The sequence below is a fragment of the Clarias gariepinus genome, chromosome 15 (assembly GCF_024256425.1).
Source record: "Clarias gariepinus isolate MV-2021 ecotype Netherlands chromosome 15, CGAR_prim_01v2, whole genome shotgun sequence".
Taxonomy (NCBI): Eukaryota; Metazoa; Chordata; class Actinopteri; order Siluriformes; family Clariidae; genus Clarias; species Clarias gariepinus.
The window spans coordinates 10,568,628-10,591,881 of NC_071114.1; the positions used below are offsets into that span (position 1 = coordinate 10,568,628).

General features: G+C 37.0%; 1 protein-coding gene across 6 annotated transcripts in view; it reads right to left on the reverse strand.

Annotated features, from left to right (window-relative positions):
* The window catches only part of LOC128542626 (cAMP-specific 3',5'-cyclic phosphodiesterase 4D-like), an 85,857-nt gene continuing 62,603 nt past the window's right edge, over positions 1–23,254 (reverse strand). For 5 of the 6 annotated variants that reach the window (XM_053512562.1, XM_053512565.1, XM_053512560.1 and 2 more), the window contains 15 exons: positions 18,560–18,748; positions 18,247–18,288; positions 17,097–17,130; positions 16,915–16,988; positions 16,451–16,500; positions 14,377–14,489; positions 9,083–9,176; positions 8,138–8,310; positions 6,241–6,339; positions 5,979–6,143; positions 5,768–5,867; positions 5,496–5,650; positions 5,265–5,387; positions 4,990–5,172; positions 1–3,907 (listed from right to left, as the gene is read on the reverse strand). In XM_053512562.1, coding sequence (XP_053368537.1) covers positions 3,563–3,907; positions 4,990–5,172; positions 5,265–5,387; positions 5,496–5,650; positions 5,768–5,867; positions 5,979–6,143; positions 6,241–6,339; positions 8,138–8,310; positions 9,083–9,176; positions 14,377–14,489; positions 16,451–16,500; positions 16,915–16,988; positions 17,097–17,130; positions 18,247–18,288; positions 18,560–18,748 — 1,939 coding nt within the window. In that variant the 3' untranslated portion in view covers positions 1–3,562. The remainder of the gene's footprint in view (positions 3,908–4,989; positions 5,173–5,264; positions 5,388–5,495; positions 5,651–5,767; positions 5,868–5,978; positions 6,144–6,240; positions 6,340–8,137; positions 8,311–9,082; positions 9,177–14,376; positions 14,490–16,450; positions 16,501–16,914; positions 16,989–17,096; positions 17,131–18,246; positions 18,289–18,559; positions 18,749–23,254) is intronic. The other variant, XM_053512561.1, reaches the window with a different exon arrangement.

Here is a 23,254-nt window from a genome sequence, read left to right on the forward strand (position 1 = left end):
GACAGCTTAAGTTAATTTATTGATGTCGGTTCTAGTGAACAACCTGAAGTAGTCTGGAGTTTTTGGCTTTGAATGTGGCACATAAAGATACAGAAACAGGTACAGGAGTGACAAAACACTTTTTTTTTTAAATACATAAAGTAATACTCTTATTCTTCAGACCAAAGACACAATGTCATCCAACAAATGGACACTACAAATAAGCTTGGCAATTTCAGAAATTGCCAGTAAAGGGAATCAAGAGGAAACGTGGCAGATCAGAAAAGTTAGAAAGACATGAAAGAACATAAAAAAGGTGGAAATGGTATGCCGCTTTATACCATACAGGTAATTTCACTAAACTACATTATTATGGCATTGGAGCGCTCTCACATGGTGCATGTGCGTGTGAAATTTGAGTACAGTTTAGTGGCACTTGACTTGGTCAACTCATATCTAAAAGAACCACCTTGTTAGTGTTTCCTCTGTTTAAAATTTTAAAAGACAACAGGGTAGGATTTCTGTATTTACTTTCTGTCATGAAATACAGGAGAAATAAAAAACAATAAAACACTAATTCTACCAATAATATAATTAAATATTATAATCAGTCTGGGTTTTTTTTAACACATTGGCTAGTCATCTACAGTTTTTCCCAAAAATATATGGATTCAACACTTTACAGTTAAATTTGTGTAAATGAAGTTATGTCATTGAACAGCAGAAATAGGGTTTCAGTCAGCTGTCTTGGATCTTGGTTTATCTCTAGCCCTTGAAATGTACTGGAATAATTTGGATCAAATTCCTGAAGAGAAAAAAACCCTGTCAGGATCGTCAGATCACAGATGAATACATGGCATGTCTTAAACTAGGCAGCACAATATGGCAGTTTGCAAGCTGTTAATAATGTGTTTGAGATAATGATGCAAAAACTGGATGTAAGGTAAAACGAATACATATAACCGATACAAACATGAGTGGTGATTTAGAATAAAAAAAAAAAAAAGGTACCCCTGGATATTCTACTTAGCTATACATCTTTTTATCATTTTATATATATAAAATGATAAAAAGTGTATATATACTGTATATATACTGTATATATACTGTATATATACACTATGTGAGACATATCTTTGTGCTTCAGTGTTAATCTTTTAAGTAGTCATTAACTCTATACCAGCAACATTAAACAAAAACACATGGAATATATTTCGACTGAAATATTCAATTTCCCATTAGATACTTGCGACATTGCTAGGAAGTTACATTGAAGTTTAATAGAAGGATTTTTTTTTATTATTATATCAAACATAATGTGATAATTATAATAGTGATAATGATCCGGTTTTACTTTTATCACCTAATTAAGGAATAAAAATAAAATTCTTACTTTTCCTCTTTTTCAGTGAAATTCACTTTCATATCAATGAGAAATCCAGTGTAGAAGTAGAGCGCAGAGCAAATGTTGGGGGACGTGTACGACACAGTAAGCTATAGCAAAAATCAACTGGTCAATGTAAGATGTAAAAAAAAAAAAAAAAGACCTAAATCTTGGATGGAAATGTAATTCACATCCAAAATTTCCTCATACTGTATGAGGACATGACATTTCATCCCAACTACATAGACTTTATATTCGTGTAAGATCTTTATATGAGGGCTGGGTATAATTCATTTGACAACCTTCTTCCTGTTTGAAAACACTGATTAACTTCATAGTTATCAAGTGCTAATAAACGGAAACATAAAGGAAACATTACAAGGTACAGAACAGCAGAGTCTCAGGTGGCAAATTATAAAGACTAATATGCAAATTATGCACAGTGTACTTCTCATTGAAGAAATTCTAGTTGCATCATAGAGTAAAATGATTCTGGCTTCTATTTGCACAGGAAATACGAGACATGAGGGGTGTTCAAGTCAAACGGAACTCGTGATGAAATTTCTTGTGAATGAAGGTGTTCAACCGAAAGACATTTACAGAAGACTCCAAGCACGATACAATGATGAGATTCTTAACCATAGTAAAAAAGAAGGCTGTACGTCCGGAAAAGACCAAAGCTCACTGCAGTCGGTCACCTGAACATTCAGCGAGTGGAATGCCTGATCCTTTAAAAATCGACGGATAACTTGTCACCAACTAGAGAAAGAGGCGCATGTGTCTGTGGCAACTGTGGATACAATCATTCACAAACACCACATGCACATTACAGGAACTCAGCTGGAGTTATTGCTACAAACCCTGTATAGCCCTAACACAAGTCCATTTCCACATGTTTGGGACATTAAAGGAGTTCCTGGGAGGCCAGCGCTTCAAACATCAAGCAGTCTAATCCTACTGTATTTCCAGCGTACTGAGATAACTTTCTACTTTGATTGTATCTAAGCACTAGTGAAACACTAGAATAAGTGCATTAGTGTAGCAGGAGATTAGATAGAGAAATAAAGGTTGTTTTTACTCCCATAACTGTTTTGTTATTCTTCACAATCAAAAGTCCCAGTTTGAATTGAACTCCCCTCATATTTTTTAAAGTTGCAGATAAACCCAAGACCTTTATCTTGTATTGTCTGGATTCTTCATTGCTATAACAAGTTGATTTAAGCTACCATGTAAAGATTCAGACCTAGATCCCTTGTGCCATGACTGGGGATCTTATCTTTAGCACACACACATAAACCCACACATACAATTTTCTTTTTAATGAACACTAACTATTTATGCTGATTTAGAGCAAAGCAGCCTCTTTATCCAGGTGTGATGTTATTAACCATTTAAACAGATTTAACACAGAACGGTCTGTTAAAAAATCTGACTAATTATTCATGATACAAAAAGATGTATGAAGATGTAAAGGTAAATATTAAGGTGTAAGGGTAAATACCAGTGTACATAGGTGATTTTTAGTGGTCTTTAATAAATATGCACTGGGTAATATACAGGGGTACCTTGCTACATTAACGTAGAATAATTATTTATATCCTGAGGTTATTAGTGTCATCATTTTATCTCAAGCTAATATTTGGCATGACTTTCACTTATTCCATTTATCTGATCAAAGTGACTAAAAATATTGAAAAAACAAATGAATGCTAGATTAATTATTTTAAAAGTAAATTAAATGGCAACTTGTCCAAAAATAATGGGATGGTGCAAAAAAAAAAAAAAATCCTAGACCCTGTTAGCTTACTATAAATATTACAATTTCCTCTATAGACAACATGTACATCATTTGAAGGAAGACTCTCCTTGCTTTGTTAAAAGACCCTGAAGAGACCAAGCCATCCTCAGATCTCTTCTCAGTCACCGACCGATCATTACAGCCACCTGTGTACTAGACACAAATGCATCTTAAGAAGCTAGGACTAAAAGGCTTACCTGGCAAGAAAAAAACAGGAAATGTGTGTCTAATAGGTGAAATGAGGAGTTATCTCATTAGCTGGTGTGTGGTGTGTCGCTCACTAGGAGCCTGCTACAGCCACACTTAAGTTCATCACAGATTTAGAAGCAAAGTGTGGCTGAGACCTGTCATTAGGACATCAGTGCCATGCACCTAGCTATGCACATTTTATCTGTTAAATCTCATTCTCTCACAGCCTTCTTGTCCACTGTGTCAGGAGACAATGTCCTGCGGCACCGAGTGGCCGAGCTCTCGGGCTCGTTGTGCTCCGCTTCCTGAGGGCTCTCAGAGTCTGACTCGCCCTCCTCTTCCAAAGTCAGCTCGAACTGGAACTTTTCACTTGTGGACGCTCCGATGGCACCATTCGAGTCCTGTTCCTCAGGCGGAGGCGAGGGACTGTGCCGGATCATGCTCTGGTACCATTCGCGATTGTCCTCCAGAGTGTCCAGGATATCTTGAGCGTCCGGGTGGACGAGGTCAGCCCAGGTCTCCCAGAGGGGGTGCACGATATAGTCAATGAAACCCACCTATGCATGGAGGCAGAAAGTGGTTAGACATTTAGCAAAGGCACATCAGATCACCCAGACCAAAACTTTTTATTTAATATAAGTGCAATAGCTATAAGATACGGTATCTTTTATTTTGTGATGGAATACGGTACTTGAAAAAAACAGAAAGGCTTTTTATATTTATATTAAGGCACTTAACTTAATAATAAAGTACTGAAATAAATGTTAAAAATCTATAGGGAAGTTTGTACTCAAAAATGCACAGATTTTTACAATATCAGTGAAAAACACTTAAACACACCTTCTCCTTTAGTGTTTTTGTTTTTTCTGTTTTCAGTGCTTTATTTTCTACATTCTAGAACAATAATGGGATTTTAAAACTATGACATAACACATATGGAATTACGCAATTAAGCACAAACAGAAATGGTCTATTTTAAGTGCAATAATGGCACAATGAAAAAAGTTTTATATTGATGTCTATCTAAAGTTGTACTTGCGTAATACTGAGACCCACTACGATCAGATGATTTTACAAAACAATAAAACAAAAATGTTATTACACAAAAAACATAATTAAAAGAGTTATCAACCTTTGAACCTGACTATTAGGGCTGTATTAATGTAATTAATAAACATTTTAACGCATTACATTTTTTTAAACCTAAATGAATCATATCAATTAGTTTGACCCGATAAACATAATTTTATTTCCCATAAAAAACATAACCAGCGGTTACCCAGCTGTTTAAAGGTATTACGTTAAAGGTATTGATTTAATGTATTCACATGGGAGAGGTGGCTCAGGCGGCTCATGTAAGTATGAATGTATGTATGTATGTACATATCTATTTACAGTATCTATGTATCTATCTAGAAAGCTGTATATTAGAAATTATTTCTAGTATTGTTCCCACCATATTGTTTTGACCATAGACTCAGACCTTCCATCATTATTGCCAATTTCATCCTTACAGCCAAGGTGGATTAGTCTGCCTATAGGACACTTCTTATGAAAGATTTCACTTGTAATTGACTGATACTACTGTATAAGTCCAGCCTACAAATTAATCACTGGGCCGCTTGTGCTGCTTTGGTACCTGAGACTTCTCCACTGAAGCAGTGTGTTTGTCACACATGGGGCTAATCTCCATGCCTTTGTCTCGCTCCCGGTCACCCTGGGTAAAGTACTCCACCATGATGCGGTCTGTCCACTGCCTGTAGAGCTCCAGAGGCTTCGTGGGGTTGCTTAGGTCGGCACAGTGGACCATGTTTTGAAGAACCTGAAGCCAGAGGATAGTGAAACACAAGCTTTAATACGAATCAGTGGAAGAAATCTACAGATAATAAACAAACTCAGAAGCAGTATTCAGACCTGTATTCTGTCCGAGTAGTTGTCCAGCAACAATACTCCAAGACTGGTTACTTTCTTTGTCTCTACCATGGTCTTCAGGTCTGCTAGGAAATTCATGTGTTTGGACATGTCTGTGGCTAATACCTGTTGCAAAGTTAATCACAAAATAAGTAATAATGTAACTGTTAATTAATGGAAAGGTATGGTGTAAGAAAAAAAAGTTAACATCCAAATAATAAATCAGAATCTTACCATGTCGATGGCCATTGTGCGAAGTGACTGCTTCTGCTTCTTGCTCAGGTTCTGGAAGATGTCACAGTTTTCCTCCTGTAGTAGTTTAAAGCCCACGGCCAGGTGGTGATTCTCTAGTACAGATGCGTCGTTGTACATCAGAGCCAGCTCAGAGTCTGTAAAGATATAAATCAGGGTAAGTAAGTTGGCTAAAACAAGAACACACCAGAGTTGACACTTGTTAAATAATTGATCATACATAATAGATTGATAATAATTGAGCGTAAACGTACTTGTGTTGATGAGAAATTGGTTTGACACTCCAGGATGATCAACATCATGTATGGCACTAGCGAATAAAGCAGCCATGATTTCGAGGTCAGTGAAGACATCCTGGAAAGCAAAACAGGATATTGCTTATTATACTCATTCTTATTATTGTTATGATTCACAGCTAAAACCTCTCAGCTTGTTCGGTTTGCTTGAATAAGAGCAGAAATGAACCTCTAATGCAGGTGAGGAGAGGAGGACGTGTGTGGATTGCACTACATCAGCAGCATGGATGTTATTGTGATAGGCAACATCAGTGTGGTAGTGGCCCTCTAGGGTCATCATGAAGGTGATGAAGGTGTCTGCTGGGATCTTAAAGGACTTCAGTAGGTCTCGTTCCTACAGAAAAAACATAAAAGCGATATAATGATATCGAGTTAGTCATTATGTATAGAGATGCCAGTCAAGGTTCTCAGGATAGGGTAGGGATACATACCTGAAAAATTGTGTACATCATCACCGTCAGTGGCCGATTCCCTGAATACTCTGCTATCTTAAAGATATCAAGGCCCCAGCGATTGATGTCCTCGATTTCCTAGAATTAAAAAGCCTATGAAACATATGAACTCTCGATATATGCACGCACATTGTACTTGTGGCGTGGCTCTATGAGCAAAATCTTATATTAAAAATATATTGATTCCTATATTGATTTTTGGTGTTTATATGTAATGCACTAAAGAGTTTTATGGCAACAGTTGTCTTAAAATGCCTCAAAGTACGAAGACACAGATACTGAAATGACTAATCTTATTAGTATTTCAAATTTAGCATTTGAGGATGTTTAGTTTTGCTTATGTTTTTCTTATAACATAAATAATGGCCATTAAAAGCCTATACATTGATCAACCATGACATTAAAACCACCTGCCTGATACTGTATACGTTACCTTTGTTCTGCCAAAAGGCTCTGATGCCTTGAGGCTTGGACTCTACAAGAGCTCTAAAGGTGCACTGTGGTATTTGGCGCCAATAGCAGCAGCAGATTCTTTAAGTGCTATAAGTTGCAAGGTCTGGCGTCCATGGGTGAGACATGTTTGTTCAGCACATTCCCTGGATGCTCGATTGGATTGAGATCTGAGGAATTTGGAGGTCAGGTTCACAACCTTGCCTCTTAAGCACTGGATCTGGTACCTTTCTATCACAGCTAGCATTAACCTTTTTTAAGTAATCTGTATTACCTCGCTTTAACCTTTTTTAAGTAATCTGTGTTACATTAGCTTTTCGGTGGAATTGGATCAGATGGGCCACAGGAGCCTTTACTGCAAACAGGCACAGATGAGCCTTGGGCGCTCATGAACCTGTCACCAGTTTACTGGTATATAATGGATAATGCTATTTAGTTTACCTGGCAGTGGTTTTAGTTCATTCACTCAGATTTGTTAAAAGATTAGTTCTTTATAACATTATGTAGGTGATTTGGCGATTTGAAGTGCACTAGTCTGGTATATTAGTTAACTTCTACAGATGGAGAAGGATGGCAATGGAGAACATTGGATGTGGAAATCTAACTATACATTTCATCCTATAAAAAACTACGGTATATATTTCATTCAAATCTGCCATTAAAAGGACTGACAGTGTATTATTCTTTTTCTTTATACATCAGGCAAATTGTTTCTCTTAAGTGTTTTTTGCAACTGAGTGTTGTTAGAAATAAACTGGGTAATTGTAATATATGGTATTGTACATGCTTAACATTTTCAGTCTTGCTTTAATCGGCATCAATAATCGTGAAATATGACTGGACTGCTGTCATTTTGTTCATTAGTGCAAGAACGTATGCTTTATTTTTATATCACGTGGCATCGTGCAGTATTAGATATTTGTATAAAATCTTTTTTATGAGTCCAAAAATTAATATTGTGAGCATGATGTCATACCAGTATCGGTATCGGTGCATTCTTAATTTCTACTTTCACTTATTCTCACTGTATATGACTTATTATTTCTAAGACTATGTATTATTTGATACACTGTGCCATGTTAAAGATGGTGCTCTAGCCAGCATGTATGATGTGAGAAGTATAATATACTGTATATATGTGTATGATGCTGTAATAAACCTACACAAACATGTCATTAGCAGTCATAACTGCATTTAGATATTTAACAGAAAATCTTATCCATTTTTATGGATATAACTGAAAATTATGCCTTTAAATAACAAAGCTGTCTTACATTAACTTGCTTTCACCCTTGATAAGTAGTTCAGTACTACTTTGGATCTTAAACAAAACAAATCGCTTTATCCTTAAAACAGTCCAACAAATGAAACAGACTCTCTAGGCTTTAATTTTTGTCCATAATCTTTTGTGTGTAAATGGACTGACCTTGGCCAGAAAGCTCTCATGCTCGGTGTTGACCCCGAAGCGAGGTATGCGGCTGGGGGCCAGGCTCTGGCTGTGCGTCAACTTCTTTACCCCGCTGATCTGAGACATGAGACGCCGTTTCTTCTCCTTCTCCTTTGTCGGCGGAGACAGGATCTCCACATCGTGGGGTTTCTCTACACACATTAGAACGGTTATACTGGCACAAGTACTGCATCAACGTCTATAGTTTCATATACTAAGGTATTCACTTTTAAACATCGTTCACATAACTTATATGCCATTCCCGTACCCGAGTCTCATAGATTCCTCATAAAAGAGGTAAGATAAATATCAATAAAGTAACATCAGATGATAGTGTTTTTTTTTGTTTTTTTCAGCGTGGGTCCTGTTTCCCACAATACTACTGACGCACACTATGCAGCCCAATGGCTATACTGCAGTCCCCATAGCAACAACAGGCAATGTGTTTAGGATTGTTTCCAGCCTTCCTTTTGTTTTCCCATCTACATTCTGTCCATACTACTTACTGTTATACTCATAGGGTAAACTCATCTAAACAGCCATTATTTATTGGTAGGCAGTTCATACAATAGACAAAACAATTTCAACAAGAAGCATATTTAAATATAATAAAGATGCAATCGATATTTAATCATAATCCTTCCTTTATACACATTTACACCTAATCATACTCTAAGGGCAATATGGAAACTCCAATCAGCCTCTGCTGCATGTCTCTGGAGTGTAGGAGGAAACCAATACAACTCTACGTACAGACTGAAGGTGAAATTTGAACTCCCAGCCCTAGAGGCCCGAGGCGACAGTGGTAAGAACTAAGCCACCAGTTTTGTAATGTGAAGATGATTATTTGAAACACAACTTTTAGAGCAAATAATCAATGTAATGTACAATATGATGATCAGTGTAGGACGGGCTGAGACTTACCTAAAAATGTGCTTGCTATGAACTCTGACACTTGGTTTCCTGAGCGGCTCGTCTCTGACAGCTGCGTAAGTTCACGGTTCAGCATTCTTTTAAACTGCACACAGGACACACAACGGATGAGTTAACATCAATTAGTCATTTGGGACAACTTCTTAGAAAAGAAATACCTAGCGGCAATAATACTTACACTGCCAGTTTATTTCTTTCAACATTGCAAAACAATACTAAGGGCGTCCAAAATATGCAATAATCTTATTTGAACAGTTGATATTGAGATGTGTCTGCTATTCATGCTCTGTAAAGCCTTCACAATAGCTCTAATCTGAGGTGCTGTTCGTTAATTGGTGATTTTTTTGTGGCTTGTAATGAACTTTTCCTCTGCAGCAAAGGGAAGTTTTGGTTTTTCTTTCCTGGGATGGTCCCCATGAGAGTCAGTGTCATCATGGTGATTGATGGATTTTGCAAATGCACGTAACAACCTCTGTTCTTGCAAAAACTATTCCAGAACAGCTGACCTTCATGTCTTAAAAAAAAAACGACTGTAAAATAAATTCCTTAATAAATTCCAGTATTCTAGAATGTAGTAAATTAAGCCAAACTTGTGTCCAAACCTTCAAATAATACTGTAAATCCCAGATAGGAAAAAATGCATGTATGTATGTTTGTATGTATGTACAGTATGCATGGACGTTCAAGTCAAACTGGGAGTTGTGATAAAATGTCTTGTGAATGTCTTGCAAAAGTGGTTAAAACTTAAAGACTTCAGACACAGTACAGTGGTGATACTCTTAGCCGCAGTAAAACATCCCCTGTACAGGTCAAGCCATTTCCACATATTTGGGCCCTTAAAGGAGTTCCTGGGAGGCCAGCCTTTGAAGCAGGGTAGTGTACTGAGGAATCTTTGTACCTTGATGGTATCCAAGAACTAGTGAAACACTGGGATAAGTGCACTAGTGTCACGATAAAGAGCCTTTCAGAACTCTCATATGCATATCTCTTATGCACAATTAAAAGTCCCGGTTTGACTTCGACATTCCTGAACCTTCTATTTAGCCCACATTTCTGAAATATAAACAAGGGCAGAAATCGGAGTAAGACATGTACCAAAGTGTGACCTTACAAATCAGGGTGCTGTAGATTATTTTCTCTATAGTTTCATATCAGGGCGAGTTGTCATAACCTCCTTTTTTGACTTTTTTAATCTTTCATTTTTACCTATAATATTTATCAGAGACATTGCTTTTCTGGAGGTCTCGCTTCTGGGATAGACTCCAGGTTCCCGTGACCCTGAATACAGGATAAAGCGGTATAGAAGACGAGTGAGTGAGTGAGTATAAACATAGCATAATACTTGGGCAGGCAATCCTTTAAACTACTATCAAACTTTCTTTACATTAGATTAAACACAATTTTTGCCTAAGTCTTTATTTTGCCTAAGACTTCAATAAATCAAAACACAAACACAATGGAACACAAGCTTCATTCCATGACCACATAACAATTATATGACATACCTCATGGCTACAGGAAGTTGCCTGAACAAGTAACTGTTGCTTGGCATATTTAAAAAAATGAATGCAAACCAAACAAAGTCAAGATATCTTTTCTTTTTAAGAGGTATGAATGATAAACATTGCAGCAGTATATTGTATCTACTAGACTCTTATTAGAGTCATGTCAAGCCTTCATACTGACATACTGTATCTCACTTGACATAAGTTAGTTTTTGAATTTTTAAATAGTTTATTGCTTTTTTTGTTACATCATACAGTACTACACTTAATAACAAAACCTGTGCCTTAAAAACATTTCAACTCATTATGGGATCATTCAGAGATGGTGGATTAATGTCAGTTTTTACTCCAGAAAACCACCCAGATTGAGAGGTGGACAGTAACTAGGTACATTTACATCTTGACTGTACTTACATATTTCATGTACAGTATCTGAACCTTACTTTATTAAATAATACTTTTACTCCACTACATACCACAGCAAATATTTGTACTTTCTACTTCACTACATTCTGCATTCTGTTGTATTATATAAAATTGCATGATTTGACTTCTGTCCAATAAAGACTTAATCATGTAGCTACAGAAAGTATTTACTACTATGACTTTAAGGCTCGGTACTTTTGATACTAAATTTGAAGGTGATTGCGGTTTTACTTAAGGAGAAATTCCAATAGAGAACTTCTCCTTTTACTTAAGTATGTTTTTTTTTTTTTACCAAGAGTATTTCTACTTTTAGTCAAGTACAGGATGTACTTTGACCAGTGCTGCATAGAATACTGACTTACGCATGTGGATTCTAATTATGAAAAACTTTCCTGGGGTAAAATACTGACCTTAAACCATAATCTCTGAATGATCCCATAATGAGGCCCATTTTGAAATGATGATCCTGTCTTTTGCTTCTACTGCTGCTCAGGGCTGGAGCATGACAAACGGGACATACTAAGTAGCCATCGAAGGCGCCATCTAGAGGGTGGGCTGTTATACAGAGTATTCACTTTTAAGGGCATCGCAGGAGGAATTTTGCAAAGGAGTGAAGCTTTACTAGGTAGCCAACCTAGTGCACAATTTTAGAAATAGCTACGATAATCCCAATAGAAGAGACATAAACGAGCTGTTCATTTACTTTTCAACACTAGTAAATTCTCACATTAATATACATTTCCTCACTAGGATAGAAAGACGACTTGCATGTGACATGCATAAATATTGTATGAATTCTAAACCTGGCAGCAGTTTAAATAGCTAGAAGTGTGATAGGAGACGATAAGATATTCAATAGCACTATAGAAGAAAAAAGACACACATTGTGTTTTGCGGTTGCCTTGGCAACTCACATACACAGAGCAGCTATGTGTGGAGATAGGACCCTTTATTCAGACAGTGCTAGCGTCTTGGAGGACAACACCTGCTCAATGAAATCAGCGAGAGCCTCATGCATCTCTGCGGAGGCTGTTACGTAATGAGGCAAGTGTGCTATGAAAGAAAAGTCAAGTGAGACCACAATACACATGCATTGTGCTTGCTAACTCACGCACGCGACACACACATGCATGCATTTCTGTACACCAGTTTCCCCTTCCCTCCCTCATCTGTACAACATGGTAAAAAAACATCGCCTGGTCTGTTCCAGTTTTGGCGAGTCTCATTGTAATAGGGTCTGATGTGATCTTCTGTTGGGGTGCATTCTGAGATGTTTGCTGCTCACCATGCTTATAAAGTGTTACTGAAGCCTTCCATTTAGTCCAAAGTCCAGTTTGGCCCTTCAGTGCCTGCAGAACATCTACTGGACTTTTTCCTCCCACACTACTTTATATAAAGACCAGTTTATGTCCAAACTCCAGAAAATGAACCAGTTCAACTGGCCAAAACAAGCCCTTGTGGCATTTACAAGGTCATGGTTATTCCTCTGTCTCTCATGCCAACATCAATTTAACCCCATACTGGTGTTTGATATGAATATTAAGTTAAATTCTTGACCTGTGGCTCTAGAATGATATATTTTTTGCACTGCACTGCACCACTGCTACATAATTGACTTACTAGAGAATTTGCATGACAAATGCCCCTGATATATAGCTACAGATGTATTTAAATGCAAACATAAGGAAAGTCTTCTCATAACTGATGGTCACATTTTATATATCTAACCTCATAACTAACCTCAGAATCGCATGAGTTGAGCATACTGTAAATACACTTACCAGAATGACGGTCGCTGACATGAGAACATGTAGGAAGCCATACTGAGGTAGGTAGGTTTGCTACTGAGCAAATCTTATGCAAAGAAAAAGTATTATACTCCTTATCCAACACAGTCCTCAATGAAACACTGCACGCAGCAGCTTAGAATTCCACCGTAGTCTGACAGCACGCATAATCCGAGCGGAATAATTCCAGCTGCCCCATGCAGCAAAAACCAGAACAGAAACATACAAATACTACTAGCGGTGTATATACATACAGAAAGATGAGAGAGTACGATGCTTGTACAAGATGCATCCCCCTCCCCGGTTTGCAGCATGCGTTAGAACTTCCAATCAGCTACTCCTGACAACAGAGGTTGAGCTGATCTGATAGGCTGGGGAGCACGCAGGGAGGTGTGTGCATGCACATGGGGCAAGAGGTGTGTGTGCTTTGCATACCTAATGTGCATGAAATGAGGGATGTGCAAAAGGATAAATATGAGAAAAACTCCATTCATGATGGTGTAAAAGAGAAAAAAAAAGATTTGATGAGGCATGTTTATAATAAGATCAAGAACTTCTGAACTCCTTCAACAAGCTACATGTGAAATGATAAATTATTATATATATTTTTGCCATAAAATATGTATTATTAATATATATATGAATAGATATTATATGTATCTATTAAGCCTATGAAATAGGCAATTTATGACAATTACACAAATGATAGCCAAATAATATAACAAAATATATATATCAAATTTGCATTGAGCTCAACTGCAAATAAGGATTTAGCACGAATCCATGGATCTCAGGAGAATCTGTGTATAAGTGGCTTCAGTAAACATCTATGTATGTATTATCCTATACAGTTAATAAATTGCAAAAATCATGAAGATGCTAGTTGATAACATGCATTTCCATGCAGTGTGTTTCAAGAAGCAGGAATACATTGTAATCATGATATTGGCTTACTATTTATAGTATCAAGCTATATATAGCATTTTCAGTACTACATGCAGCTACGTCATGGATCAGTGATCTCCCTTGACATTAGCTCCACATCGGCACACGTTCACATTTTCAAGCACGCAACTTGAGAGAGAGAGAGAGTATGTGAGAGAGCGTGTCGAATACGTAAGCTTCACCAAATGCAAATATCACTTATTTAAATAATAATAATAATAATAATAATAAAAAATCAGCGCCTGACATTTTCAAAATGACTTAGTTTCCAGTGTTTTTATCTTATTTTTCCATTATGTTCATGTTAATTAGGTCATTTTCCCATTCCCACCCACTAACCAACCCTTCCCTATCACATGACCGCTACCGTCCAGGGGAGGGTGAAGACACCTAAAGATATTTCGCATTTTTTAACTGCTGTTCATGTGTCATCATTGAACTGCGCAACACAGTTGGAGAAAAGCGCCCTCTTTCACACACAGTTGCTCTCTTCATAGATGCCAACAATAGTTAGTATTGCAATGATTTATAGATTTAAACAAAAAAAACAAAAATATATTGAAAAAAATTTACCAAAAAGAAAACTTAAGTGTTGAACAGACATTAAATTGAGAGATGATACCTTATTAGAGGCCATCTCGCTGACTGAGTGACGTGTCTGCAAGGTCTCCAGTTGATCCAGACACCAGTCAAGTTCTTCCAGTGTCTCAATGGCCAACTTCTGGTATGTCTCATCTGCAATGGAACAGTTACTAAGCTCGGAACATACGTAAAATCGCTATTTGTAGTTATCAACTTGAACCAATGAAAATTCCAATGGGCTTTCCCTTGGAAATGAGAGTACACGTGTCACCACTGTGATGCAAAGGTGTATTTATAGTTCACATATGGGCCGATATAAAGTATTAGACCATGTACTGTAATTTAGCCTGTCATGCAAGACATCTTAATCCCCAGAACGTATTTGGACCTCACATGAGGAAAAACTAAGCCAATTTTATGGCATACAACATCATGAATTTACACAACCATCAATAAATTGATCAAAAATATATAATAACACAGTATACAATATGATCAACTATAGCTTGAAGTTATACACTGCTTGGCGGAAAATAAAAATGTTGCACACTAATACTTTATTGGAATACCTTTAGCTTTGATTCTGGTGCATTTTTGACAAGCGTATGCAGGATTGCAACATTTATTTATGGCCTTAATCTTTGGCTTAGATCTTACACTTGACAAGAACAGTTTAACCAGAGTTTAACCACTCATTAAAGTCTTCTCCAGCACATCCCAAAGACTTTCAGTGGGGTTAAGGTCAGGACTTGTTGGAGCCAAGTAAATGATTCCTTATGCTTCCAGAATCACTCTTTTGCAATTTGAACCCAATGAATCTTGGCACTGTCTTCCTGGAATATGCGAAAAAGAAACCCTCCATAGATGTGATACTTAGCCATTCAGTAGCCTACATTCAGGTCGTCAGCTGATTTCAGTTTATTGCCTCATAACGTTGCAGAGAATGGACTAGACCAACTGGAGCAACCCCAGATCATACCATTGCCTCCAGAGGCTTGTATATTGGCCAATATGCATGATTGGTGCATCACTTCATGTGCATCCTTTCTAACACTGATCCACCTATCGCTCTAGAATAGGGTCAATCTGACCAGAAGACCTTTTCCTATTACTCCAAACACAATCTTTATACTGCCAATCAGTTCACAGGATTTGGTTTAATCCAAATCCTGTGAATTCCCATCATACTGTGTATGTGGAAGTGCTTTTACTTTCACTTTTTAACATAACTTTCACTATTAACCATAACTTTGGTTTTCTAAAGTAAGTTTTCTTTATTGTGACATCCCCAAGTGTTTAAGTGATATCCAATCATATTTTTTATTCCAATCACATTTCTTTGATTCTTGATGTTACTTTTTCCCAGTTGGTCAAGTCTAGGCTCTGCAACCATATGTGACAATAAACTGAAATCAGCTGAAGACCTGAATGTGCTGGAGAAGACTTTGATGAGTGGTTTAACTTTTCTTGTCATAAGTGTATGATCGCAGCCAAAGATGAAGGCCATAAATAAATGTTGCAACCTTGCATACGCTTATCAAAAGTGCACAGGAATCAAATCTAAAAGTGCTCAAATGAATTATTAGAGTGTCCGACATTTTAATTTTTCGCAAGGCAGAAATTGATGGGGTATCCTTCTAGGTTTTAATACTGAGTTGACCTGCTTAACCCAGTTGTTGCCAGGTGAAATATAGTAACAATAATTACCCAATAAACACCCCAAAGTATTTGCTTATTTAAATTGAAATGGTGACTTGTTTTTAAAAAAAGCTGTGCATTACAAGCCATCTAGTCCATATAAAATTCATATTGCACACTATGCATTCAAGTCTTACAAAAAGCCAATTGGAAATTAAACAAGTCTATACTATTTCGAAGGGTGAGAATCCATAAAAATCCTTAAACATCTGATTCTAAATAAACATTAATGCACTAGAAATTTCTATTAGAACTCACAATGAGATTTCGGTTGAAAATCAATTGATTTTATGGGAATCAATCGGATCTCCATGATTATAATTCAGTGAGCTATTTGTATTCATCTGGAGTCATTTGGGGTCATACAAAATAAACCCAGTGTCCCTTTATCCAAGACTAAAGAGATAGCCACTGACCTGGCACACCCTGCTTGCACACCGAGGGTGGATTACTGACTGATGGCCGTCTAGAAAATAGAAACAAAATGCAGTAAGTGAAATGTATGAAAATTTTCTTTCATTTGTGCATTTTCTATAAACCTTATCTTGTGAATGGTTGAAGGGTGGCTGGAGCCCATCCCAGGGAGTGCAAGAAACAAGACAAGGTACACCCTAGATGAAGTGCCAACCCAGAAGTGGGCACAGCTTATCATAAAGGCAGTATGGTAAGAACAATCAGCCTACAGATCATGTTTTTCGGAGTGTGCGGGGAGGATGGAGCACTCAGTGGACACAGTTTAGAAGCAAAATCGGACCCCTCAACCCTGTAGCTGAATGAGAACACTGCTAACCACTGAGTCACCGTGTCCCTGTGGATAAAACATTTAAATAAAATCTAATAAAAAATGCTGGGCAAATATAAAACAGACAATCTCTCTTACTTGCAACTTCCCCGATCCTGTAGATGAGTCAATGCTGCAAAGTTGGTCCGTACTGTTCGCAAACTGGCCAGGACCTACAGTATGTGGAGGAATATCAGTAAATTGCATGTGCTCTAGAACCAACAAAACGCTAGACATGGTGGCAAATTTAATGGTATAAAACATGCCATAATTTTACTAACCTGTGCAAATGGTGTTACAATCATGTCTTCATGTCTGGAATTAAAGAAAAAAAATACTTCTTTTTGTTTCGGAGAAAGTAAATAAAAACAAATCCTAATTTCTCAGTATGCTCCAGCGTTTTCACGGAGAAGGCTCTTCTTAATACTGATTGGGGTAACACATTATGCACAACATTTTCCTGCTAATTTCACCCTTATGTAAATAGGGGACGTTTTTCTCTAAATCCAGTCAACTTATACAGTATGAGTAATTCGGCATTAAGAGAGCATGATAGGAAGGGGTCACGTGAGAAGAGAAGTGTCTAAACCAGTGTTCCCCAAACTTTTAAAAAAAAATCAAAATAACAAATACTGACCCAGTTTGTAATAGGGATTATTTATAAATCATGAAGTTTATATGTGTGTAAATGAATTTAATTGGTCAGGTTTATTGTCACATCACATTATTAGATTAAATAGTAAACCAACCATTTTTGGCGTCCTACAGTACATATGACAAATCAGCATGTCATGTACTGTACAGTACAGTATATGCATTATTGAAAACATGCTAATTTTTAAAGTTAACAATAGAAATAGACTTTACAAATAGTTATACAAATAAATGCATTTATACTGTAGGTGTTTTTATTTCCTCTACTCTCGAAATAACTGCGGGTGGAATTATGACAGAAACAATGACAATGGAAAAAAACTTAACTTAAGTGTCTATACATTTTTGACAGAGCCTGTGTCTATATATATATATATATATGTGTGTGTGTGTGTGTGTGTGTGTGTGTAAAACAATTGTTACATTGTTAGTTTGTTAGCTATTACTAGACACTTCCCAAATAGTGTACCTGTGTAATTAAATAACTATATGTACAGAAATCATTTGTCAATAAACTTCTATATATTTAAATATATAGCTCATGTTGCTTCAACTGGTGGGTCATGCAGAAAGACAAATCGTTTAACAACAGACAAAGGGACATGCATCACACTAAAATAAGTCCACATATCATCAAATTCGGGTGAGCCATGTGGGGTTGGGAAAAGGAGTGTGTGAGTGGGTCTGGGTGACCGGTGGGGATGTCAGTAGATGGGAAAACACATTATTAGAAACAATCTGTTAAAGGAAAATAGAGTTGCCACACGCTTATCTCACCGAGGCAGGCAACTGACTTCCCACTGTTTCAAGCCCTCTTCCCTTGAGGAAAAAAAAAAATACAAAACAAAAGGAGTCTCATGACCTCACTTGGATGTTTGTGCAAAAAGCCACGGACGTCAAACATGATGTCAACAACGAGGACGAATAGGATAACGAAATGACTATAAAGGACATCACAGTATGTTGATATTCATCATGATGGTCCTAAAAAAGTTTTCAGTCTATTATCAGAAACAGGAAACTCTGCAATACATAGTAATCTCATTCTGAGAAGTGTCAGTAAAGAACCAAGCAGAGTATTAATACTCACAGCTCACTAGCAGTGGAGGAATTTCGAGACATGGCCTTCGGTGAGATGTCAAAGTCGGAGTCCGAGCGGTACAAGAAAGACTCGCGTCGCTGGCTGTGAGGGAAGTTGCCCTGCAGGACCAGGCCAGAGCTCGGGCTGACCTGAGAGTCCAGCGCTCGCCCCACTGACGGTCCATTCTCCACATCAAAACTGAAACAGAACAGAAGGGTCCAAGACATAATTAGATAGCAATTAAGCACTACCATAAAATAATAGTAAAGAATGAATAAGGAATGGAAGAATTAAAAAAACAGCAGCACAATAATTAAGATTCTGGGCTTTACAAAAGTTCTTCTATTCATTTATCAGTAGAGTTAGAAATGGTAAAACCAAGTTATTTTAAGATCATCGTTGTTGTTGTATATACCACTTTATCCTGTAGGCAGGGTTGTGTGGGGCTTGGAGCTTATCCCAGGAGACTTAGGCCACAAGATGGGGTACACCCTGGATGGGATGCCAATCCATCGCAGGCATGTTACTGTATATAAAGATATTCGTTCAAATATTTGCTTAAAAAGTTTCCTAAATATGTGTATAAATATTCTCTAAATGATGTGGACTCCCACCGTCTGTTTAATCAAACTTTGCCTATCTATTTGATATATCTATTTTATTTCATAACGTTGATGAATTTATGAACAGCAGGCTGTGTCCTGTTATATTTAGCAGATTACGCCGCCTGACGTTATACCCAACTTTCTTTATATTACACTTGTGATGTAACTGTACACCTGTTTGTACGGTAAATATTTAACACCTGTATACATTAGATTAATAAAGTATTAATATTGTAGAATAATTGCAATATATTCTATAAAATCACACTGTGCTTTTTTGTTGTTAAGGTTGGTAAATCCAAAACTAACACGAAATGTGTTGGTTTGTGCATAATCAGAATGATCATCTGACTGAGGAAAGGGAAAGGAGCCAATGGGAACTTTGCATTTGGATTGAAAAGAAGTGACAGGAAGGCTGCTGGATTGGTCCAAGACAAAGACCATTTCCTTGTCCTACTCATCTGGCATTTAGAGGGAATAGTGATCTTAGAGGTGAAGGGATGAATATTGTAACAGTGAAGGTCACCTGGTCTGACTAGAGAACTATAAATAGCTTGTACAGCAGCTCAGGGTAGTTATACTCACTCAGGTGAAGCACATTACAACCCTATTTGCAATGCAGTACTGTACGTCTTCTCATGGCACAAACATCTCTGAATGCAGCTATATGTTTGCACACTCATCTTAAAAATCCACAAGGGTCCCTAGAGTATGGGATAAGCATTGCTGAGCATCTTTAACACTCCTTCCAACCACATCAAGGTTTGACATTTAGCATGTTTCAGATGCTTTTTTTCAGTTTCTGCAATCATGTCAGCTTTGTTGCACTATTTTGTAAAATAACAACTCTGGAAGACTCTGAACACAGTCGCATGCAAAAATCCCAGAAGATCAGCAGTTTCTAAAATACTCAAACCAGCCCATCTGGCAGCAACAACCATGTCATTGTCAAAGTCACTAAAATAACATTTATAACTCAGTCTTATGATTGATGTAGCTTTTGTTCTGTATATGAAATACTACAGTCCAACTACATTTGAGTGTAGTTCCACAAATTTATCTTCCTTGGACACCCAACAATCATGGCTACTTAATTAAGCCCCAGCCCATGGATTTAGGAAACTGAAAACCCATTTCCCAGCATCGTGTCTTTAAGGGTAATACCAGTCTAAAGACACCACTAAGTAGTGTTAGTCTGCGCTTCAACTTTTTACATTTTTATGATTTTTTAAAATTAGAAACCAAAATTAATTATTACATATTATTTATAATATTTATAATTTTGTATAAACACTATATGGACAAAAGTATTAAGCCGAACCTGTGTTTTAAACAGGACTCTTATCTTCAAGGAAGGGCAATCTTAATGCTTCAGCATCTCAGACAATGCTATCCTTTCAACTTTGTGCAACAGTTTGGGGGAGGCCCTTTTCTATTCCAACACGACAGTGCCGCAGTGCACTAAGCAAGGACTATAAACACATGGTTTAATGAGTTTGGTGTGAAAGAACTTGACTGAGCCCTGACCTCAACCCCATCGGGCACCTTTGACGCTCTACAGAATGAATGAGCACTAATTCCAACAGAAACATGGCATATAGAAACATAGAAACACAAATATCATGGACAGCCTTCCAAGAAGAGTGGAAACTGTTATAGCTGCAAAAGGGAGACCAAATTCATATTGAAGTAATATTGTCACTGCAGGTTGGGCCAAATACTTTTGTACTGTGTATACAGTACAAGCACAAATTTTTACAATAAAATATTTCTTTCTTATTCTCGGACAAATTCAGAATGTATTAAAAAATGCCACTGTAAATCAAACTAAATGATATGTGGCATGCCAGTGTCATTGCTAGCATTTTACAGCATACAACTAATAATGTTCCTCAAGCCTTTTTCTCATTTTGAATGTATTTAGACTGGATTTTTCTTCCCACTTCTCCTCCCAGTATCATGAAACCTTTGTGTCCATAATACAGCAGCAAAAGATCCAGATGTTTAAAAAACAAACAAAAAACTTTCAGCCTTTTTCAGACCATCTCTTACAGCAAAACCACATTGTACATGGGGGAATTGTATAGCTGTTGGAAAGCAAATAGCCCACGTAATTATGTCCTTCTTGATTTAGGAAAAGATGATCTATATGTTTGTGGCATCTTGCTTAGATCACTGTAAAGCAGGCTTGAGCTAAAATCTTTTCAGCTTTACACTTCATCCTCCCTGGGACATTTGCAATGACTTTAAAATACTGCTGCCTGATTAGTTGGTGGTGTAAAGAGGATCATATTACTCCAATTTTAGCTTTACTTCATTTGAGAGTCCACTGCAGTGTCAGTGTATTTATGAGGTCAGCATTGCATGTATTTGCTATTTATCTGCTTTATTAATAGACACTTGAGGTCTTCTGATCAGCTCTATTTCACCGTTCCTCTCTTATTAGAAAAATGTGGCTGGGATTTTGCAATTGTTGCCTTAAAACTCAACTTCCCTTGCACTGATATACATTTCTTTATTTCCTCCTTTGCAAAATCAAAACTTAAAACCTTTTATTTAAAGCATACTGTACATAAACACTTGTCTATGATTATATGATCAATTTACTGCTTAAATTACTCACTTACTCTCTTTCACTCAATATCACTTATACGGGGGACTCTGGGCACATACTGTACACACATGCACACACTATGGGGAATTTAGAAATAGCAATCAGGCTAATCTTTGGACCTTGGAATTAAACCGGAGTACCTAAAGGAAACCTACCAGGCACTGGGAGAACATGCTTGTGCTACAAGCATTTGTGCTACAGCTACATGCAAACTCTACTAACACAGGCCAGAGGCAGAAATCGAACCGTTGACCCGGGAGGTGCGAGGCCAAAGTGCTAACCACTATGCCACTGTGCCATCACATATCAGACTAACCTCCAGATGTGATTATTTTGAAGGCCTATTGTAATATGTATTTGAAATTGAAAATTTGCTCATATTTTAAATCTAAATCTTGAGCGGAATGAATACATGCTGAAAATGCATGCTGGTCAGCTGGTGGAAGTTCTGCCAGTGTGTACACACAAACATAATAATGCAATTCTAATGTCTAAAAATTGAGCATTGGGTTACTCACTGGGTGTGAAACATGGGTTAACTATTACTTGGTTACTGCTATGCAAAACTGTGTCATATAAATTTGCAAGTAGCCTGTTAGAATGATGGAAAGCCTTACTTCTTCTAATTCAGGTCAGATTTTTTAAAAATCAGATTAAAAAATGTTTACTAGCATTGAGTTAAAAACATGCTAGTTCTAAAGCACAAATATAAATTTTAACATTATTTTTAATAAAATGCCTATATGGGTTTTAATTATGTTCTCACCAAGAACATGCGAAAAAGACAAGACAGATCTGTCCAATACAACATTTAACTAATGTTACAGTATAGTTGTGCAACTAAAAAACGTAAAAAAAAAAAAAAACCACACACAAAAAAGTCATAAATATTAAAGTGGGTATGAATATCCATAAAATCTACAAAAAAGTCTCCAAAATTCCAAACATTTATTAATATTAATGATCAATAAATAAATAAATTATTTGATGGCATAAGGCACAATAAGGAAGGCATTTGTCAGAGAAGCAACCAACATTACAAGGTTAACTTTGAAGTGCCTGGAAACATCTGCAAGTTCAGATGGGAGCAGGAAAAAGTTCACAGCAGGACCTTAGCACCTGCACTCCATAATGTTGGGCTATATGGAATAGCAGTATGGCATATGAACTCCTGTTTTGAATTTTCCCAAACATTCCAAAACATCCACAACATTACTAATCACCTGGAGCACATTATGAGTACTGTGAAGCATCACAGATGTAGCATCATATAGAAAGTGCTATGCCTGATGCTAGAGTATGTGCGGTTACCTTAGAGCTACAGGCTAAATTACTGGGCTGACATATTCAATGCATATTGATTATGAACCCAAAGATCTTCAAATAGTAAATTTATGCAGAACAGAAGGCACATGCTTAATTCAGACTTGTTTCCAAGGCAATGTTTAGGACCAGACATGGGACATTGTGTACTATAGGAAACAA